Source organism: Temnothorax longispinosus, chromosome 2, assembly GCF_030848805.1.
Source record: "Temnothorax longispinosus isolate EJ_2023e chromosome 2, Tlon_JGU_v1, whole genome shotgun sequence".
Lineage (NCBI taxonomy): Eukaryota > Metazoa > Arthropoda > Insecta > Hymenoptera > Formicidae > Temnothorax > Temnothorax longispinosus.
This window is the reverse complement of record NC_092359.1, coordinates 23,550,668-23,573,541: the sequence shown is the minus strand read 5'-3', so window position 1 is coordinate 23,573,541 and position 22,874 is coordinate 23,550,668. Positions and strand designations below refer to the sequence as shown.

General features: G+C 40.7%; 1 protein-coding gene across 9 annotated transcripts in view; it reads right to left on the bottom strand.

Annotated features, from left to right (window-relative positions):
• Rols (rolling pebbles) overlaps window positions 1–22,874 on the bottom strand; it is a 54,258-nt gene that overhangs the window by 2,679 nt on the left and 28,705 nt on the right. For 4 of the 9 annotated variants that reach the window (XM_071770329.1, XM_071770335.1, XM_071770331.1 and 1 more), the window contains 14 exons: window positions 6,988–7,367; window positions 6,551–6,671; window positions 6,330–6,473; window positions 6,055–6,195; window positions 4,271–4,858; window positions 3,838–4,169; window positions 3,477–3,755; window positions 2,917–3,360; window positions 2,545–2,751; window positions 1,848–2,114; window positions 1,457–1,752; window positions 918–1,369; window positions 533–834; window positions 16–435 (listed from right to left, as the gene is read on the bottom strand). In XM_071770329.1, the coding sequence (XP_071626430.1) occupies window positions 16–435; window positions 533–834; window positions 918–1,369; window positions 1,457–1,752; window positions 1,848–2,114; window positions 2,545–2,751; window positions 2,917–3,360; window positions 3,477–3,755; window positions 3,838–4,169; window positions 4,271–4,858; window positions 6,055–6,195; window positions 6,330–6,473; window positions 6,551–6,671; window positions 6,988–7,367 (4,373 nt within the window). Of the gene's footprint in view, window positions 1–15; window positions 436–532; window positions 835–917; window positions 1,370–1,456; window positions 1,753–1,847; window positions 2,115–2,544; window positions 2,752–2,916; window positions 3,361–3,476; window positions 3,756–3,837; window positions 4,170–4,270; window positions 4,859–6,054; window positions 6,196–6,329; window positions 6,474–6,550; window positions 6,672–6,987; window positions 7,368–11,485; window positions 11,534–11,788; window positions 12,231–22,874 lie in introns of those variants that run through there. The other 5 variants (XM_071770333.1, XM_071770327.1, XM_071770328.1 and 2 more) reach the window with 5 other exon arrangements.

The following is a 22,874-nucleotide window of genomic DNA, read 5'->3' as shown; positions in this document are numbered from 1 at the left end:
AATTAAATTACTAACGTTCATCTTGCGCTTGCATCTGCTCAGATTTAGAAGAAAGTTCAAATGAAGTTGCGTAAAAGTTTGAAGCTGTAGCATCATATGACTTTGCTCTTGTCCTTGGCAATCTTCTTCTGGCGAAACTGGGAATTTTCTAAGAGCGTACGCGTATCGATGCGATGCTTCTTTCAATCTGTTCTTTCGATATAAAACATTACCATCTTCCAAAAGCTTATTTAATAGGATTATCAAAACGTCTGGTTTTCCTGCTGCCATAGCCCATGTAGCAGGACCTAGTTTAGCACCACGACGCAAGAAGCATTGAACCACTGGTATATTGCGACATCCGATAGCTCGATCCAGAGGTCGCATGCCATGAAGATCAACATGTTCCACCGCGGCTCCCTTTTCGAGTAACAGTTGTACTAGCTTTGGATTACCCTGTATATACATATATATTTTTTTTCGTAAATATCAGATCGCGAAAGTGATACACACGGCAAAGGACATGGGTTGTGCGTACGAGAGAAAAGTCTACCTGGAATGCGGCCAAATCCAAAGGAGTTCTGCCAGAATTGTCATTCGTATTGACATCAGAGCCGCGATCGAGCAACATTTGTACGGCGGTTACGCGTCCCCTAACGCAAGCCCAACTGAGAGCGGTGAGTCCCTCCTTGTCTTTCGTTTCTAGAATCGATCCTTTATCGAGAAACAGCTCAAGTAGATTAATGTGACCTTCAGAAGCGGCCAACATTAAAGCAGTACGACCAGCTAGATCGCGTTGCTCCAGAAGCGATATAATTTCGTCCGATACTGTATTCATGCTGATGGATAAATCTCCTGCGAAATAATTCAGCAACTAACAATCGAATACATAGCATACAATTTGATGACAATCTCAAGTTGAAAAGAGAAAAACAAACCTTGCAAAAGTCGTTCGACAGTACCCCAATGTCCCTCCCTGGCGGCGAGCATGAGAGGAGAAAGGCCTTTCGTGTTCACAGCTATAGGATTGGCACCGCGAGCTAAGAGCGCGGAAACCGTCGCAGTCAAACCGTTTGCAGCGGAGATCGTTAGGGCGGTCTCGCCAATCAATGTATCGGGACGATCTACAATCACCTCTGCCATGTCCAAAAGATACTCTACAACCGCTTCGTGACCCTGCGACGCAGCCGCGACAACGGCTTGTTGGGCGGCTTCTTCTCTGCCTATTTCGAAAGCGCTGTTTTCTGCTTTATTTTCACTGGTTGGTACGACCCAGTCGCAAGCAAGAAGATACCCAACAACTGATAGTTTTCCATGTCTTGCCGCGTGCACCAAAGGACATTGGCCGGCCATGTCTACGTGTCCCAATGAAGCACCAGCAGCGGCCAATCTGTAATCAAGTATGTCAAGTATACATAACAATAAACAATTGCATCGTTTAAGAAAGTGAGAGAGGGAGAGAGAGGTGCAATTTTACCTTCTGACAACGTCACAATGTCCCCGGGCAGCCGCCAGTGATAGCGCAGTACAGCCTTGACTGTTGGTCAGTTCGACGTCGGCGCCAAACTCAAGAAGAAGAGACACCATCTCGACGGAACCTTCGTGCGCGTGCATGCATAGAACAGGTGCGTTACCCAAATATTCGGTAATGTGATTCGGTGATGCACCCGCCAGCAGGAGCAACCGCGATACCTTCACATTTGGGCTATAAATGTTTCGAAGCGTGCACAATGCCGAGGAGATGCATTCGGTCGATAAAGTCAGCCAAATTGCCTAAGGATGAATGAAGGAGAATCGAATAAGCTACGCTTTTACTACATTACGCTTGATTACTATTTCGTGTTGATTGTAAATAACGATTTACATACTTGTAAATCGCGCGAAGGCCAGCATGGAGCTACGCCTCTGTAAACGTGTGCCTTTAGCACATGGTGACCCAGTTCTAAAGCTTTGTCACCATCCAACGGCGCTTGAAGGCGAGACAGTCTGAATGCTATCGCCGCATGACCGAGTCTGTAGTCGCATAGGAATTTTGTTGATTCTCCCTCATCTCTTCTCATCAGCCATTCCCTGAACGATGGGTGAAAGAACATGTACGTATTGTCTAAGCGTTTCACAAGAAAGCCAGAGAGCATCTGATAAGAAAAAAAAGGATGTCATTATATTAAATCGGCGAATGTATATTACAAGAGTTGATATAACGTTTATGTAGCATTGTGCACAGGCTGACGATGTAACTAATTGTCAAATTATACATACATTGACAAGTAATCATACAAGTGAATATGTGAGGATATTTATATAATACTAGGTCACGTGATGAAATAATTATTCTTTTATTCGTTTTAATTACTTTCGTTATGTCTAATTGGAATATTTTCTATATTTTCGTCATTAAATTACTACGACTTACATTGTATTCGCACCGTATTCGGCAGAAAGACAGAGACAGAGAGAAAGAAAAGGAAAGAGTGAGATAATTGTACAATATGTATCCGTTTAAAGATAATCCGTTATTAAGAATAGTCGTATTACTATATATCAAATTGTGTTTAATATACTTGCCTTAAATCTCTGTAAAAAATCATCCCATGAAATAAAATGATCTATATTTAGAGAATTGATGGAATAAAAAATTTCAGGTAGAGTTAGTGGATATAGAGCTGCCAGACAAACAGTCAGAAGAGGTTGTACTTTGTCGAAGGATGCTGCCGTAGGGAATCTCAAGTTAAAATGTAACTGAAAGATCTGCGCGAGAGAAACCGGTAATACCTAGGAGATGAAATAACGTTCGTTAAATTCCACATTTTCGTCGATATCTCTTTATGTTACCTTATAATTATGTATCTTATATCGCTAAAGCAACAGCGGCTTGTTATAATTACGATTATACCATAAAAGTTAGTTAAAATAGAGATTGAAAAATATATCATGTACCTTGTAACTCGCAGATTTAGCGACTAAATGCCCGCTCTCGATAAGGTCAAGCGTCAGCTTAGCGAAGAGAAAACTACCTCTGGCTAGAGTGAGCAAATGTGAAGAGAATCTTGTCTGATTCGCGCTACACGATGATTCTGCCTTGCCGTTTACCGACGCAGTTACATTCGATTGGATGGAAGTACTTTGCGCTAATCTATAACCGACATAATCGGATAAATCCTTTGCGATACTGTTACCGATCGCATCGTTCGTAGTTTTGTCCAACGAGATCCTCGTATATGGTAGTTGCTTCGCGCAATCCAACAATTGCGTTCTGACCGTGCAAACGATCTTTAACCAACTAGGAATGTTAGGTGCATGCCTCGTTAAGAAAGAAGCTATAGTATCGCCTCTGTCTGGCCTGTGATACTCTGCTTCGCAAACGGCGTCGATCAATATTATCTGGAACGACATAATAACCGACACTTATATCGAGCGTATCGTTCACCGATGAAAAAACAATTGTAGCTACACAATTAAGCTACGATAACGTGTTAATGCTCATTTCGTTTACCTACCATATTCGAAGTTGGCAGTCTATTGGCTTTCTTCAGAGTCAAAAGTGGTTCGATAATACCTCTCGAGAGCGCGAGATCTGGATCAACGGTACATTCCCTTTGCGACAACGAGCCTTGAAGATGGGACTCGGACAAGAGGTATTCTCTATATGAGATCAATTGAGGAGCCTGGCACAGCTGTGCCGCTAGCGAGTGAATTAGATCTGGGACTAGGCAGGTACTGTTATTGTCGGCTTGGCAAAAGTGATAAGCCACAACGTGTGACGCTAATTCGCGAACCTGTAATTCGATATAACTGATTTGCACCTTCTCTACAAACCGTTAGAGAATATAGCATTGAGATAAACGCTGGCGAGCGTACCTTTTCATTAGTATGTCGAATATTGGCTTGCAGAGTCGCGTTGGTATTCTGTTTCTCTCTCTCGTCGCATTCCTCGCTCTCTTTCGCCGATCTTGGCTGCTCTCTCCGTCTTCCGAAACAACTATGTTCCACTAGCTGTAAAACGAGTGCAGTTTTCCCCGTGCCTGACGATCCGGAAATCAAAATGCCGGGACTGGAGCCATTGATGACTGATTCTAATTCATGTAACAACCACTGTCGTCCTGCGAAAAGTGGATCTTCCTCTAGTAACGGCACCTCGAAGAATAATGGCTTCAGGTTTAACTGTGTCGTATGACGCTGAGCAAAACGTACTGAAATAAACACATATATATGGATCTTTATTGTATTATGTATTCGAATATGTTATTATATATTTCGATTCGAACATAAAGAACGGAATGTTGGACATTACGTTTCGCGTCCATGGGACCTTTAACGTTACTGACTCTCGCCGATCTCCGGGCGCAGGATCGTCTGTTCTTCAACTGGCCGAACTCGTCGGTTTGACCCGCTTCTGCGGCGTTGACGGAATGTCTTCTGGGTGCGAGTGGGCTGGAGCTACCGTTCGAAAGGCCTGATACTGACACGGACATAGACATGGACATTGACGTGGACGCGGACAATGATGTGGAAATGGATGCTAGGCTACCAGCGCTGTCACAGTCTCTAAATTTAGTTTTCGCTTTAGCCTTGGCTTTCGGCTTGACAGAACATCGCAGCGCTGCCGCGGCCTCCGCTTCGCTCGACGTGCCCGTCAACGTTGACACTGGGCTCGTATTCGTTGATGCCAATGTCTGCGTCTCGAAGCTGGTCAGGCTGCTGAAGGAGGCCGCGGAGCTGTCGTGACCTTGTATCGGAGTTTGTGAGGGATACGCGCTCGATTCCACGCTCGCGTTTGCTCGATTGGATCCCAATAGTAGGCCCAGTCTCATGTACAGATCCGACTGTGATGATTTCCTGGTTTTCGAAGACAGCGGTTTCACGCAACCACCCTCATCGTCTGCGGAAAGGAGATGCATTAATAATTAGATGGTATGCATGAATATAAAATAACTGATATCTAGTTGACAAATCCAGACAGTGCCGATCAAGATAGCAAGTGCTTCGTGCTGTATCCAAAAATTGACGAGCAAAACATAAAATCACACTACTAATTATAAAATACGCTTAGGCGGCTGTTATCGTTAAAAATTTCAAGTTAAAGCAACTACAATCGAAAGTTGTAATGTTGCAAACGTCACGTATAGGGTAATCAGACTTGTGTAAAGATTTTCTTACGTTGACTAATTTTTATTTTAATTTTTATTCCGTTCGTCTAAGCGTATCGTATTCTGACGCTACATATTCAGCGCTCTGCAAAATGTGAGAAATCAAACGCTAAATCCAGGCATACGTGATATTAATTACTAATGATAAAAATATAAAACGTACTTAAAAATATTTTGCACATTCATTGACATATAAAAAATATTATATATCTTGTTGATTTGAATCTATTCAGAGATTTTCCATTCTCTATTCCTCAGTATAAATATTAAAGTGGAAGAGTTTTGACTACTTTGAATAGACAATGCCAAAGTCCGATTTAATTTGAAAACTAACAATGCCAATAGAAAATGCGAGAGTATTTACAAAAAATATTATAATCATTTGCTTTGATAAAAGGATAGAGGTACACACGACTCGGCATGATTTTGACAAAAGCAACGATATAATAATAAAATAACAAATAATGAGGTAATTATAATAAAGGATAATTACAAATTGCGGGTCATGCTTCTAAAAAGAGACACTACAAAAGGTGTTACCAGAAAGAAATAATTTTTGGCACTACACAGTAAAAAATTTTATGTCCCAGAAAGTCCACTCTAAATTTTGTGTTAAAATAACTCATTCATCGTGTTATTTTTTACATTTAGAAATGTTATATCGACATTTTTTAGTCGATATAACATTTCTAAATGTAAAAAATAACACGATGAATGAGTTATTTTAACACAAAATTTAGAGTGGACTTTCTGGGACATAAAATTTTTTACAGTGTAGCGACGGCTCTGCGCCGAAAGGCGCGTGCTCACGCTTGCGCGCGTGACAGCTTTTATTCCTCTACAATTCTACATCCATTCGCAAACTCCAAGCATCTCAAACGTGTTTCAATAGCGATACACAACATCGAATTTGAAAAACTCCTCCTGCCTGCAACTTTATTCGACGAGCCGATGAGCTGATTCAGCCCGTCGTTAGCCGTGCCTTGACTACTGGTCCACAGAGACTTGATTTTTCCCAAGACAACACCGGGCCATCTTGTTTTTCCTTCCAAAGACGAAGTCATCCAAACTGTATATGTATGTGCACGTTTTGGCGTTATTGAATGGCACGTTTTGACATGATTTGAATCGGAAACGCGAAATTTTCTCTTCGAGAGAAGAGCAGCGCGAACCTACAGTTGATTTAAGAGAGAAAGTTTGTACCTGATAAGGCGGAAGGATTGTCATTTATAATCGGTTCGGGCGAGGATGCCGCGTGTCTCGAAGATCTCTGGACGGCAAAGGAACTTCTGAGCACTTTTGGGTTGAGAAAGAATCTCCTTCGTTGATTTGGTGGCGTGGGACAACCTACGGGGCACCGATTTTACGTTTTTTAATGTACATCTTGAGGCGAGACATAGATTGAATTGCACGCTTCAACGTACTTTGCGTCATTTTGAGTTTTTGCCGATCTTGAAAGGCAGAAGGAGCTGGAAGTGGCGAGGCCTTACTTTTCAAGTTTTTAGCTACCGTTATCAACGAGAGATTTTCTGCCGCGCCTCGCTGCTGAAAATGAAATAAAACAAAGTAAGATATTGTGCAAGATATTATAATTACTTAATCTTGATGCGACCGATGTAATAAATGAGAAAATAACGAGAAAAAAAAATTTCTTTTCTCTTCTGGCATTATTCATTTTCACTTGCTTCCTATTCTTCCTAAATGTAACAAATTAAAAAGAGTGTGTTTCTCTCTATAAAAACATGATAACTTCCATAAACGAAAGTTGTTGAAACGATACATTTAAGAAGAAAAAAGGCAAAGCAAAGACGCGTTATCTCTCGTCTTTCCCACGCGACAACAGGAGGGGGAGGAGGCTTACGTGTAAAACTCGCGATGGCAAATTAGCCCTCGTGGTGATCTTGGTACGTAGCCTGGGGCTGCCACAGAGAGAATTCACCGTCGATGAGTCATCGAGCCAACCATCCGTGGGCGCGAAGGTGGACAGTGGTGCCGAGGTAACGTCCCTAAGAGATGGTTCTTCCAACCCGTCGTCGTCGTCGTCGTCGTCGTTGAGATCGCAGCCACGCAGACAAAGTGGACAGACCTCGCTGCGAAACAGGCAGGAGTAGCAGCGCTCGTGGCCGCAGGAATCGATCAGGCGACGTTTCTTGCCCTTGTCAAATGGCATTTCGCAGGATGGGCACGTAGATCCACCCAACATCCCCGTCGACTCGACCAACGCTCGTATTTGCGCCAAGTCTATATAAACAGAGCACAATCATATCATTTCAATTTTCATCGATACGTCTCTCTCCAAGTAGACCCAACCAGCGTAATGTACAAAAAATAAAAATAAATGTAATCTCACGTCGCGAATCAAAATCAACGTGCCATTTCCAGTCATTTCAAGCCATTGAAAAAACCGATATGGTCGTTTGACAATTATAGGCTCATTCGTTGCGACTAAATCGTCAGAACTTTTGATATGTCGGTTAGCGGCGAGGACGAGACACACGTATTGTCACGTGAGTATCGAAGCGGCGACACTCGTTCATCACGAACACGCAAATCAATCGAATAATCACACGCGAATCCATTGCAAGGCGCGTACATGTACATACATACATCCTATTGTAGAAAGTAAGGTCGAGAGATTTCGCGTCCACGCTCCTCTCGAACGTGACCTTTTTTAACGATGCTTTGTCGAACGACGTTATATTCGCTCGATTAACTTGGAAACCGTGTATGCGCTAGTATTATACATATATATATATATATATATATATATATATATATATATATATATATCGAGTATTTGTGTGTATTTACTTTGGATAAAAGATCGTTTAAACCGGAAAGAGCTAAATGCGCGCGGGAAAAACCGTAGTGGATGAGATACGCGTTAATGTATTTGTCACAAATGGATAGAATGGACATCCAAGGAATATGTAACAAGACGGAAAGAGAGATATGTGGTTAAATACGTGAAAAGTTGATTTCCTCCCTCTTCGGTGAGCAGAGCTCGGCGGACAAAGTGCGGCGAACAGGGAAACGGGAAAGAAGAAAGGAGAAAAGAAGGAAGTCACACGACCCCTCGTACCGGTAACTCCGCGTGAGGCAGGTGCAACAAGAATCGCCTGGGTTACCGTAAGCTGGGTCAACGCACCGAGCACCGAGCACCGAGCACCGAGCACCGAGTCTGGTGCGCGCCACGGAGACCTCGCTTCTCGTTTTCTCAGGACGGAGGAGCTTCACTGACTCACGCCTCACGCCTCACGCGTCCTCGTCGAGGGACCCAGGATCCAGTTTCCACTATCACGTCTCGCCTCGCCTCGATATATATAGATGCCAATCGATTACAAACTACAATCTAATGGATAGGATCGTCTCACGATAATCCAGCTAGACTAGCTAGAGCGACTCGCCCTTTGCGCAACACGATTGCCGATTATTTACATTTAACTTTTCTTTCGCCACGTACCACGTATCCTCCTAACATACACATTTTCTTCCTTTATTCTTACTATTATAGTTTTAAATGTCGCGTACATATTGTACGCGTTATTCGTATATATTCTTCTCTCGTTGATATATCTACAGTTGTGCTTAATCGATGATCTCACAATCAGTTTGAAGACGAATGGTAATTTTATTGCCATCTTAAATCATGTGTAGTAAGTTAAATTGCTTCCTTCCGATATCGCGTGGTGTATTAGTGTTTTAAACTGGATCGATCCGTTTTGCTAACGCCGGTGAAACGCGATCTCTCACGATATGCGACATCGATGATTTTGCAACGACAGTTCCGCGTGGTTCCGCGCAAATATTTGATACAATAGAGCTTTTTGTATGAGGAATGCATCTCGCGTCAGTCCGTGAAAATTTGTACAATCGCGTCGAACAAATGAGAATGTTGTCTATGTCTATGAAAACAAATGAGAATTTATTCATCCCATTTTTGCTCGAAACGACGGCGAAATACGATTCGACATATCCACTGGCCGACCTCGATGGAGCGAGAACGAGGGCGATTAAAATCCGTTCGCCAAGTGGGAAAACAACAAAGTGGAACAGAGCAGAACGACCGGAGACCACGACCACCTGTTGGCTGATCTGCTGGCCGGCTTCTCCGTCTTCGTTTCCGTTCTCCACACGTTTCGTCTCTCCCTCCCCCGCTGCATGTCTTCTCGTAAATTAGGTCTTGTAGCTTACCTGAATCACACACAATACTAAATCTTACTACCTACGAAAGCCATGGTCCTTTTTCCCGTTTAACAGAGACATTTATTGGCAATTCCAGTGCAATTTAAAATTTGTGTTATTTTTGCTTTTCTGCATTCGTTTATCTTCAAGTTTTAGATTTAAACAATATAAAATTCTAAAGAAAAAACAGAGAAAAAGAGACTGGAGATAATACTATAAGAACGGTAAGAGAGACACAGAAGAATTAAGCCATGCACCGAATGGAGAACGGCTGCAGTTATCTGGTCGTCGTGTTTCGGTTTCGACGAGTCACGTGTATTAATCGTTATTCGGTGCCCAGAAGAGTGAGAGAAAGTTACTTTACCGAGGTGCTCGCCTACAGTCCTGTCGTATTTAAATCCTGTCGCGTCGCGTTGGTACCTTCGATTTCGATATACCGGGAGGCTATGAAATATCGTGATGTCGCTAAATATCGTAGCGTTTCTCAAAGTAGGTCACAAGTGTTGCATAACGCTATAAAATTTAAGATTAACATAAAAGAAATGCAATTATATAGTATATACGTTATTTATACCTCGCGTTTATACCGCGAGATAATGAGAATAAAGTTCAGAATAAAGTATGCAAGAATAGAAATTTAGTTTAGTAGAATTAATAAAATAAGAAAATATTACCAACATCTAAAACTAGAGATTATCTGCTTGCTAGATTATCTTTCATTTTTCATCTCGACGCAAGATGTGATCGAATTAGGATTTACCTGGTTGTTTCTATGAAATGATATGGTTCATCGTTGTGACGCCATCGCTGATAAGGCATATTAAATAATGGGAATATATGAGATTTCGTGCGTGCTTCATGGATCAAATAAACGAAGAGAAAAAATGCTCGCGCTTATCGCTTAGCAGCGCTCTTTTTCATACTTGAAAATTGTGACACGCCTGCAGCATTGATATCTTGCTCATATAATTATCAGTATATACCTACATTCCGCGACACGAAAATTCTTATATTTTCATACATCATTCTTTCAACTCTCTCTTTTTTCTATTCTCAAATAACACGCAAATAATACGCATATAATCTCAATAGATTTTCAATCTTATCTGTGTCGTCTCGTTTATACACTTTAACGTTTGCACGTCTGCAACGTTTTAACGACGAACATGGACACAAATATTAATTTAGATAACAGTGTTGTCTTATGTAGACCCGCCTTAAATGCAATTTCTAGATACATAAATGCGTTTTTCGCAACATGCACAAAGTACGTGATACGAAACTCGTATCACAGGTCACAGATTGAACAATCAACAAAGTCGTTAAGTAATAAGATGCAATAATTTACTTAATGTTTTATTACGTTTAGTAAGCTTTTCTTATTGACTTTTTACCTTTGAGGACAGAAAATGTGTGTCTAAACCAGTCTAAACGCACTATGGAATCGCATCGCCTATTTGCATAGATTAAATTATTGTTTATTTCGATCGCTGTTTGCCGGGTATTTTATGTGTGTCACCAAATTGTAAAATATCTCTTTTTTTGCGACTCAACTGGTGCATTACATAGCGTTCGCCGTAAATTTTTTTATTCAGGTCAGGTCGATTGACGAGCTAAGTTATTTCAGATTCTTTCGATATGATTACGGATTTGTTTCTCAAAAGCAATGCTTATCACTCGTTAAATCTTGCTTCGATAACATCATCTTGATAAACAGGCTGACAGACGTGCCTATCGGTGTCATTTCGGCCGAAATATATCATGCTCTTAAAACGTGTGAATAATATTTCTGTTTCAGTTGCTAAATCTATCTATTACTAAATATAACAGCGCAGTGTCATTATCATTTCTATTATCACATAAATCGAGGAATGTCGTTGTGCACCTCTTCTAAGCTAGCAGGACCAAATCGGCAGAATCAAACCGGACCTATCAGAATATTTAGTACCCATTTTGTACTACGTTGTACCACTAATAACAATTTTGTATCCCGTGCCATTTCGGAGAAAATCGTGGCGGTGCTACCTTAGCATTAAGCTAGAAAGACCACAAGAAAGAATAAGAAAAAAAGAAAATTAAATACAGAAATTTGAAGGACTGAATTTGTATTAATTTGTACCATACAAATAAACTTAATACATATATTTATCTCTTCTGCTCAAAAAATAACTCACCGGCCGCGGCCGATGCGCAACAGCGGAGTTGTGTAATTCTGCGTTGATCTGTAACAAAAGAAATATTTTTATATTAAAGCTACGTCCAAGATAATCGACAGTAAATAATTATTGCCCGTTTTTAAAACGTCATTTTAACAAATATCTGATTTTAAAATGTAAAAAACAATCGCGGCCGCCGGCGCCGGCGCCGGCGCCGCAATAAGCGGCTGGATATTTCCGTGTTAACTAGTTCGCATAAAAAACCACGAAAGTGGCGGAGTCGGCAAAATATAATATATAAAAAAATTAACAACTACTCACCCCACGGTTGCTCCGCCGTCGCCCGATGCCTCCCAGGCCCCGTTCTCCTCTCCTCGATCGTCCTCCGTTACTCCGTTGGTCCATTGTCGCACTCACTCACAACGCGACGACGTTTCTTATGATCGCGCGACACTAAAGGCACACGGCACTCCCGGTATTAATCTCGCGACGCGGTAACTAATTACGTCGCGGTCGAAGAAACTACGAACGAAACTATACGATCCGCTTGACATCCCGCGATTCCCGCGCGCAGGTAGACACGACAAGTGAAGCGAAGGTGGCGGAGAGTATTTCGTAAATCGCGCACGGCCAACTTGACTCGCCCGGAGCAACTGTCTCGAAGCACATGAATTAAATGAACTTTCGATATATGTATCACAGTTTTTCGCAAGCTAAACAATCGGACCCGGCGACTCGTGTATTTACTCCGCGATATGGGCAGGGAACGGGAACTGGGGCGCGTCTGACGTCAGAACAGGTCACGGGCGTCGCGGTAAACATGAGTAGTGGGGATAGAGTGGGGGTAAGGTGAATACACACGGTGCGCGGTCGGTTAGTTCGGTATGCCGGGTATGCGACATGCGTATCGCGCATAAAGCCTACCCCTCTCTATCCCCACTGCTCATGTTACCAAGGCGCCCGCGGCCCGTTCTGATTTCTGATGTCGTTGCTCGCGGATCGCACATCGCACAGTAATATAAGTACGAATCGCCAGGTCCGATTATTCAGATTACAGAAAAATGTGATATACATCGAATGTTCATTTAAGGCCGGTTCGTATGTCGCCTATGTCGGATGGCCCAATGAGAGAATTTCTTTTTCGATAACGAATTTTTCTCATTGGACCATCGGTTACGTTCCGCCGCGACATCCGAGGTATAAATCGCATTCGATTATACATTAATTCGGATACGCGGTCTCACTTTTCTCAACCGTCAACTTGACTCGCGTCTTGCGTTGTGTCGCGCAGCTTCAGAATAGAATTTCCGTCATTTTCGGAACGGATAAAGAACGCGAAATCAAGGCAATCACACACAAAATGCATAGCTTAGCATAAGACCAATGAGCATCCAGCATAAAGTCGCCATATTGATTTACATAAGATGTTCATTGGTCCGTCCAGCGCGACGCGCCCTAATGTTTATTTAATACATGTGCTTCGCGGAATTAGATACGAATGCCGAGGTATATATCGCATTCGATAATAGTGACTTTCTATTACGTTCTTTTGGACGGTTGATTTCGCTTTTCCCAACCGCGCGTCAAAGCGCGGTCGTGCGCGCCGCGGTAAACACGAGTAGTGGGGGTAGAGGAGCGGTTCGAGGCGTGCTGACGTCACGCATACCGAGCGCGCACCGTGCCTAGTTATCTGTAGCCCCCACTTCGTCCCTACCAAATAGTGTGACGAGAAGCCGTTAGCCGCGGCGCGGCGCCCGCGTCCCGCGACTCCCGCACTCCCGCGCTCCATGCTCCATGCATCAGTGCAGAGCGCGGCTTCTTCGTCGTAATCAGTCGTAATTTTTCCGTTGCCGTGTAACTAAGTAGGTACGTGCCGCGTCGCGAGATTAATGCCGGGAGTGTCGTGCGAAGTGTTGGAAAATATCGCGGAGATCGCGCGATCACAAGCGACGATATCGGATCGTCGATTTTCATGAATGTCGTGAGTGAGTGGACGCGACGCCACGGTTGCTTTTAACGAGTGAAGTTGGCCGTGCGATTTACGAAATTCCGCCATGTTCGTCTACCTGCGGGACATCGCGGATCGCGGCACGGGTGCGGCGTCGAGCGGATCGTACAGCTTCTTTGCCGTAATTTTTCCGTCGCCGTGTAATCAAGTACTCGCCGCGATCATAAGCGACGCGATCTTATCGTCGATTTTCGTGAAAGTCGCGAGTGAGTAGTGACGCGACGCCATGGTTGCTGTTGGCGAGTCCGCGAGTGAACCGTGCGATTTACGAAATTCTCTCCGCCATATTGTCGTCTCCCTGCGGGACATCGCGGCACGGCGTCGAGCAGATCGTATAGTTTCGTTCGTAGCTGCTCCGCCGTAATTTTTCCGTTGCCGTGCAACCAAGTACGCGCCGCGAGATTAATGCCGGGAGTGTCGTGCAAAGTGTCGAAAATATCGCGCGATCATAAGCGACGCGATCTTATCGTCGATTTTCGTGAAAGTCGCGAGTCGCGGTTGCTGTTGGCGAGTCCGCGAGTCAAGTTAACCGTGCGATTTACGAAATTCTCTCCGTCATATTGTCGTCTGCGGGACATCGCGGCACGGCGTCGAGCAGATCGTATAGTTTCGTTCGTAGCTTCTCCGCCGTAATTTTTCCGTTGCCGTGTAATTAAGTACGTCGCGAGATTAATGCCGGGAGTGTCGTGCAAAGTGTCGAAAATATCGCGCGATCATAAGCTACGCGATCTTATCATCGATTTTCGTGAACGTTCGTGAGTGAGTGCGGAGTGCGCCAACCGGCCAACGGAGTACGGATTAACGCTGCACGGATTAACGGAGAAGGACCTGGCGAATCGTGGAGAGGAGGAGGAGGCCTGGCAAAGGCATCGGGCCCCGACGGAGCAACCTTGGGGTAAGTGTTATTTCTCATTTTTTAAATTAATTGTTTTTTTCTATTTATTCGCGTCGATTTATCTCGGATAAGCAAGAAATAATTTGAGAAACCGAACGTTTATCTAAAATTTTATAAAAGTTTATATTCTCATAAAGGTTTTTCTCAGGAAATAAGTAAATTATATATTAGTAAATCTAATTAAAAGACGACGTAGACGTGACGTTTAAAAATTATTTTTTGAAACATTGATTATTTTGATGAGCGTCTATTTAATATGAATCTTTCATTTTTGTGTTACAGAATCATCGGAGCTGACTAACTCCGTCCGTTGCGCATCGGTCGGTGAGTGACTTTTTTTTATAATGATCACTTGATATCTGAGGTGAGATTGGGTGAGATCAAATAATGTTTGCGATTTATTTCGCGGTTCGGTTCGTGGTTCGCGGTTCGCGGTTCGCGATTCGGATTGTACTAATTTTTTTCCAACATTGATTTATTTACCTATTGATTTATTCATCGTTTGATTTTTTAATTTTGGTTACATATATATATATGTCTCTTTTTTTCTTTTTTCTTTTTTGAATTGATAGCAAAGCAAAGATACAACGACCATACCTACCGGTCCGACAAAGATCAAGGTCTTGCCGGTCTTACCTCGGAGCTATCGTGAATTTATAGTCGGCGCCGTCTTTAGATTTGTAGAATTCGAACTGGATATCTATTTCTCCCAACATTAGTTATCCGGTCCATTGCTACGATTATTACAGCTTTTTTTATTATTATGTCGCTGCGGCGTCGAATAAAGTCGGGATTAATAATCGCGGACAGCTCTCTCGGTTTAATATACATAACGCCGGTTAATATTCGTGGCGTTTGTAGCTTTGTATAAATTTTACGTCCGACATTGGCCGAACGCGGCCGAAAATATCCGAGATTTTTAGCTATTGCGTCCATTGCGCGTCAAATGCGCTTCATTTCTCGTCATCAACCCCCTTACCCTCCGTTTGATTTTTTAATTTTGGTTGTTTCGTGTACATTATGCTATTTAAATTCAGATATTCGCGATCAAGATATAATCTCGACGATTTCGATTAAAACGCGGTTAATATATTCTTTGCATTTTTTGAGTCGGGACCGGCCGTTTGGTTGCCTTTACCTTTACCTAAACTTAAACGCATAAAAATCTACAAACAAGCGCAGTTCTCGTGCCTCTTGTTTAAGACATTTTCGTTATTTTTTTTTTTGGAACTTGCAGCTGAAACGTATCAAAGATATATTTTAAAAGAAATATACCTACAGATTTATCTAAACATTTTTACGTAAAATGTTAATATTTAATTATTTAATTATTTAAAGTTTAAAAACTATTAAATTTAATATATCTATAAATGTGTAAAACTTAAATTAAATGTATATAATTATTATTATAAATAATTTGGAGAAACATAAGTTTGTCAATTATATTTTTAATATTCCTTCGTGTAAAGAACGTTTAAACACATTAATCGGATTTTAAATATTTTATTCAACTATAATATATTCAATGTTAATGGTTGTTAAGGATCGAACATAGCACGCTCGATGTAAGCATCGGGCCGCGAGGCTGACCGCTACGTGTAAAACGGCAAATATTCTGTGTGCGTGGTTTTATGCGCGGCATTGCCGCCCAATAAGTTGTTAAACCCGAGACGTTCTTTAACACGTGCCCCTCCGCTTAACCGGGAGAAGCACGACTTCATACTCCCGAGTCGCCAAGAGCGGTCAACTGCTATCTTCGAGGGTGACCTTCCTGCTCACCAGGTGAGCTCGCCTCCGATCACTATCATCGCGTCGCGTTCGCGATCGTTGTCTGCTTCGTGGACAAGATCTCCGTCGCAAGGGCATCAAGTCGATGCTCTTGCCAGATTTCCGTATCGCTTTTGCGGCAGACAACAGATGAATCAAGATTTTCGATCGATTCGAATTCTGACAGTGTACGTGAAACGGTCGTTCGATATCGAGCCCCGATGCAATTCATTACTGGCCACGGAAGTCGTTCTCTTATTATGTCGAGACTCTGGCATTCGTTGATTCTTAGTATGTGTATACAGATGGTCTATTTTTGACACAAATGAAATACTTTTATCACACGTACGTTTGCCAAGTGACCTCTTAAGCTCCGAATATGAACAGTAGACGGAAAACATTGGCTACAATAGGGGCATTTATAATGTGGTGGTTCAGTTATTTTAGTGAACAAGTTTTGTATGGAGGAATTTTCGTGTAGAGGTATATAATTTTCTATTAGTTTTTTGTTTCCTTCCGCAAATCTCTCGAGGATTTGTAGGTCTTCGGCTGTCAGAGTGCGACCTTCTTTGCAATTATGGGGTGTATAGAGTTCTCTGCAGCATATCTATTAAAGATTTGTAATTCTTCACCCGAAAGAGTCCGACTATATTACTGCTCGATATTTTTATTTTCGAAATACCACTCCTTAATTTTCAACTTCGTATTTGAAATTTTATATGCAGTGCCTGCATAAAAATTTCGTACACTTTTATATTATTTTTAATACAGATTTTTTTAACAGTGCATATACTATTGGATTTTTAGCACTCGGGTGGGGAATCCGAACGCAGCCCTGAATGATGCTGGCATAAATCGCGCTCCGTTGACATTGCTATGATGTCATGTTGTAAAATTTTACAGTCTTAATTAATATTTAAATACTGTCTAACATTCTTTTTGTAATACGTTAGCTCGAGTTTAAGTGCACAAGCAGATATAGTTTCCTAGAGATATCAAACTGTTAGAAAAAACGTGGTCTAAATTTTTCAGGTAAAGAATTAAAAATTGGTAATATATGGAATACACATTGGAAAGACTACTGTGATTCCATTTTACGTAGTTGCTATTCACATATTTCATTCATAACTGTTCTAAGAAAGAATTTTCAATTTAATTAATTTTATTTCTATCTATTAATGATATTTATTTAATTTATTTACTTACGGGAAAATGTCATGTTGTTTTCAAAAAGAAAACAAAAAAAAATGATTTAAAGATCCAAATTTTCAAACATCTTTTGGGAGATAAACTAAACAATAAATGTTATACAAAGAATTTCTTCCGTATATATTTATGCAGTAGAAAACAAATGATTCTAACAATTTTTGTGCTTTGCTAATCTTAAGTCGTTCACTTTTGGCTTAATTAAGAGGCTAGCGAATAGCGCAGTGTAATTTATAAATATAAGAGTACCGTAGGTGAAATAAGAACTGCCGAAATTCAGTAGCTTTGAATCATTCGCCTAAACTTCTCGTGCGAACTTTTTTGGACAACTATGTGTAGCTATTGTTAGTAAACGCTCGGAAATATACCTTTTTGTTTATATTTAGTGCTCTTGGTTTAAATTTTTCACCAATCCATGCAGCCAGTAAAATATCGGTTTGGTTCCGGTTTCGGTACATTAAAATATTTAATAAAGGTTTCGGTTTCTCTGTTTCGGTTTTCTAGCTAACAAAAGTATCGGTATTGCGCAAATTAGTTTTTTCGGTTCCGGTTTATCAAAATTTTTTTATTTGAAATTTGTATTAAATTAAATTATTTACATATTATCAGTTTTTTATTTAATGATTTACTTTTAATACGTAATTAGGATAATAATTGTATCAATAACTATGTGCAAAGCATTAATGGACTTTAATTTAAAATTATAGATCTATTTTTCACATATATGTTTTGTATTTTGACAATTAGTAGTCCTGAGAAATGAGGAGGGGAGGGAAGTCGCTGACCACTTTCATTTACATAAATTACAAAAATATTTTCTATTAGGCTCTAGAATCTATCCATTTCCGAGCCTATTCTTTTCAAGGCAATAGATTATAATATATGCGCAATTTAGTTTTTTTCCGGTTCCGTTTTGTTAAAATTTTCTTGAAATTTTTATTAAATTAAATTATTTACATATGCATACTGCGTGTGCCACTGTAAAGTTGGCACCGCATTTTCAAAAATCGTCTGGATGTATCTTTTCCAGAAGAAACCTTTCCCCAGCTTTTTTTCTTTATTTGAATGAATGAATAATTCTTTAAATGAATTTTTGACTCAATGTGTTCCGTACAGAACATTGCCAGCTTTTTTTATCCGCGGTTCTATAGTACTATAGTTTCGTGATTCATGTCTTTTATGTTTACGTGGCTTGTTCGTTTTTCCGTCATGTTTGTCTCGAGCATTGCCGGGAAGGCGCGGTTTTGTTCGGCGGGAGTGCGCTTGTGCGCCTGAGTCTCCCTTCCATCAACGGAGGTCGTCACGTCGGAAAATTTCGAATTTTTAAAGGACCGTTTAGGGACATCAGCGGGTTTACATTCCGGTGCTTCGTGTCGACGTGGTGTCTTGGATGTTGCATTGTTCAGTGTGACTTTGACTTCGCAGAGTATCGTGAGTTCGTCTGGCGGCGGGTCGTTGACCTGGTCCGGAGAAGGGTCTCTCCTGGCGAAATTTCGACATCCCCAATTCTTATTTTTGAGGGTGTTTCTGTATTAGTGCTCTCCATTATATGTTTTTTCCTTTTTGGCATTGGTGATACCGGATTGGAGTGTTGCATTTGGCATTTGTGACTCCCTGCACGAGGTGGGAGTGAGAGGTGGCGACGGGTAGTTTTTGGTTTCTTCTGTGCCCTTGGTGTGCGGTTCTGGGCGCCACCTTCCTTTTTGGTTGGCGCCTTCTGAGAGGGGTGGAGGCTTTGATTTTGTATTTGATTCGCAGCTTGGGGTTTTCGATTGTCCGTTCATGCGACGGTTTTCGTATTTGGGATTTCGTGCGGCTTCTTGTAGCGTTCGACGCGCCGATACTGCGGGTGACCGATGGTCCAGCAGACATTTTTCACACTGATTACACACTTGTGTTAATTTCTCGACATTTTATGGAGTTGAAATTATCGCAGCTTATTGTACAATAGCCTTTGGGCTAAAGCACAAGGATTGTCATAACCGTTTACGACAATCTTTGTGCATGGGCTCTTTCATGACTTACTTTTACTCTGGCTGCGTTCTGATTTTCAGTACTTGCAGTGACTCTCTGCAATGCTCTCCATTATATGTGTTTTTTTTTTTTAGCATTAATGATACCAAATTGGAATATTGCATTTAACATTTGTGACTCCCTGCACGAAATAACTTACGCAAAGCTTATACGCAAAAACCCAATCATATCCGCGTATAACGCGGCGGGAGAAAAATAGCGTCACGTAGCGAGCTCTCGGGTGTCGCATAAAATTCCGGATCGACGACAGGGATTTTCGTCCGATCGAATGACTGAGTCGCGGATTTATATGTTATAACTTAATGGTGACAACGAAGCAAGCATCGATCGCTCGCTCTTTATTGCTTTATTTTAATCAGGTGTTTCTGAGACGCGACGAGCGCGTGATTCATCTACACGCGTCGTTGTGCGATTATAAAATTGTTCTCAACACTTTCAAGCAGAAACCCGGACCGGATGAAAATATCGGTTCGATTTCGGTTTCGGTACATTAAAATACTTAATAAAGGTTTCGGTTTCTGTTTCGGTTTTCTAGCTAACACAAGTATCGATATTGCGCAAATTACAGTTTTTTTCGGTTTCGGTTTATTAAAATTTTTTTATTTGAAATTTGTATTAAATTATTTACATATTATCAGCTTTTTATTTAATGATTTACTTTTAATACGTAATTATGATAATAATTGTATCAATAATTATGTGCAAATCATTAATGGACTTTAATTTAAAATTATAGATCTATTTTTCACATATGTTTTGTATTTTGACAATTAGTAGTCCTGAGTGATGAGGAGGGGAGGGAAGTGGCTGACCACTTTTATTTACATAAATTACAAAAATATTTTTTAGGCTCTAGTAGAATCTATCTATTTCCGAGCCTATATCCTTTTCAAGGCAATAGATTATAATATATGCGCAAATTATAGTTTTTTTCCGGTTCCGTTTTGTTAAAATTTTCTTGAAATTTTTATTAAATTAAATTATTTACATATGCATACTGCGTGTGCCACTGTAAAGTTGGCACCTCCATTTTCAAAAATCGTCTGAATGTATCTTTTCCAGAAGAAACCTTTTCCCAACTTTTTTTTCTTTATTTTAATGAATTTTTTACTCAATGTGTTCCGTACAGAACATTGCCAGCTTTTTTTAGCGGTTCTATAGTACGGGTAATGCTCAATGATATACGAATAGATGCCATTCAATACTGAATAAAGGTTTCGGTTTTCTAGCTAACAAAAGTATCGGAATTGGGCAAATTATAGTCTTTTCGGTATTGATTAAAAAAAATTTTTTTATTTGAAATTTGTATTAAATTAAATTATTTACATTTAGATTTATATTTAGAATCGGTACTTTATTTGCCCCAAGGGGCCTTAAAGGGCGTTTTTAAGGAACGTACCCAAATTTTTACATATTCTCTATTCCCATAAAAGAAACACCTGGCCATTGTGCGACTTCACAAATTAACACCCACCGTCCCTTTCTCTTTATATATTTCTAGGACCTAGACCGAACGAAAATAGTCTCTGTGAAGTTGGCACCTCACTTTCAAAAATCGAAAGTTTTATCAACAGTTCTATTTGCACCCGCAATAGTTCTACAGTTCCTGATAATTTTTAGAAAGAGTTCCGTTGATTTAGTTAAAAAAAAAAATGAATTTTGAAAATATGAGGTGCTAACTTTCCGTAGCACCTCATGTTTCGAAAAAATTAATTTTGAACATGATATTTTATAGTTCTCGAAGAGTTCTACAGTTCCTGATCAGATTTAGCAATAGTTCCGGTCATTAAGTATTTTTAAACAAATTTTTAATCTGATTGCGAGCACCTCAAATTCCAAAAAAATTGATTTTTACCATGAGATTCTATAGTTCTCGAAGAGTTCTACAGTTCCTGATAGGTGTCAACGACAGTTCCGGCCTTTAATTATTTTTAAACAATTTTTTAATTTGACCGCCAGCACCTCATCTACGAGAAATACGGGGTGCTGACAATTCTGATCGTTTTCTTCAGAGTTCCCGGCAGTTCTCACATAGTTCCGAGCATTTAAATACAATTTGACAAGAGTTCCAGCTATTCACTGTTTTTAAACAATTTTTTAATCTGACCGCCAGCACCACATCTACGATAAATACGGGGTGCTGACAATTCCGATCGTTTTCTTCAGAGTTCCCGGCAGTTCTCACATAGTTCCGAGCATTTAAATACGTTTTGACAAGAGTTCCAGCTATTTACTATTTTTAAACAATTTTTTAATTCGACCGCCAGCATCTCATCTACGAGAAATACGGGGTGCTGACAATTCCGAACGTTTTCTTCAGAGTTCCCGGCAGTTTTCACATAGTTCCGAGCATTTAAATACGTTTTGACAAGAGTTCCAGCTATTTACTATTTTTAAACAATTTTTTAATCTGACCGCCAGCACCTCATCTACGAGAAATACGGGATGCTGACAATTCCGAACGTTTTCTTCAGAGTTCCCGGCAGTTCTCACATAGTTCCGAGCATTTAAATACGTTTTTACAAGAGTTTCAGCTATTTACTATTTTTAAACAATTTTTTAATTCGACTGCCAGCACCTCATCTACGAGAAATACGGGGTGCTGACAATTCCGATCGTTTTCTTCAGAGTTTCCGGCAGTTCTCACATAGTTCCGAGCATTTAAATACGTTTTGACAAGAGTTCCAGCTATTTACTATTTTTAAACAATTTTTTAATCTGACCGCCAGCACCTCATCTACGAAAAATACGGGGTGCTGACAATTCTGATCGTTTTCTTCAGAGTTCTCGGCAGTTCTCACATAGTTCCGAGCATTTAAATACGTTTTGACAAGAGTTCCAGCTATTTACTATTTTTAAACAATTTTTTAATTCGACCGCCAGCATCTCATCTACGAGAAATACGGGGTGCTGACAATTCCGATCGTTTTCTTCAGAGTTCCCGGCAGTTCTCACATAGTTCCGAGCATTTAAATACGTTTTGACAAGTGTTCCAGCTATTTACTATTTTTAAACAATTTTTTAATCTGACCGCCAGCACCTCATCTACGAGAAATACGGGGTGCTGACAATTCCGAACGTTTTCTTCAGAGTTCCCGGCAGTTCTCACATAGTTCCGAGCATTTAAATACGTTTTGACAAGAGTTCCAGCTATTTACTATTTTTAAACAATTTTTTAATTCGACCGCCAGCATATCATCTACGAGAAATACGGGGTGCTGACAATTCCGATCGTTTTCTTTAGAGTTCCCGGCAGTTCTCACATAGTTCCGAGCATTTAAATACGTTTTGACAAGAGTTCCAGCTATTTACTATTTTTAAACAATTTTTTAATCTGACCGCCAGCACCTCATCTACGAGAAATACGGGGTGCTGACAATTCCGAACGTTTTCTTCAGAGTTCCCGGCAGTTTTCACATAGTTCCGAGCATTTAAATACGTTTTGACAAGAGTTCTAGCTATTTACTATTTTTAAACAATTTTTTAATCTGACCGCC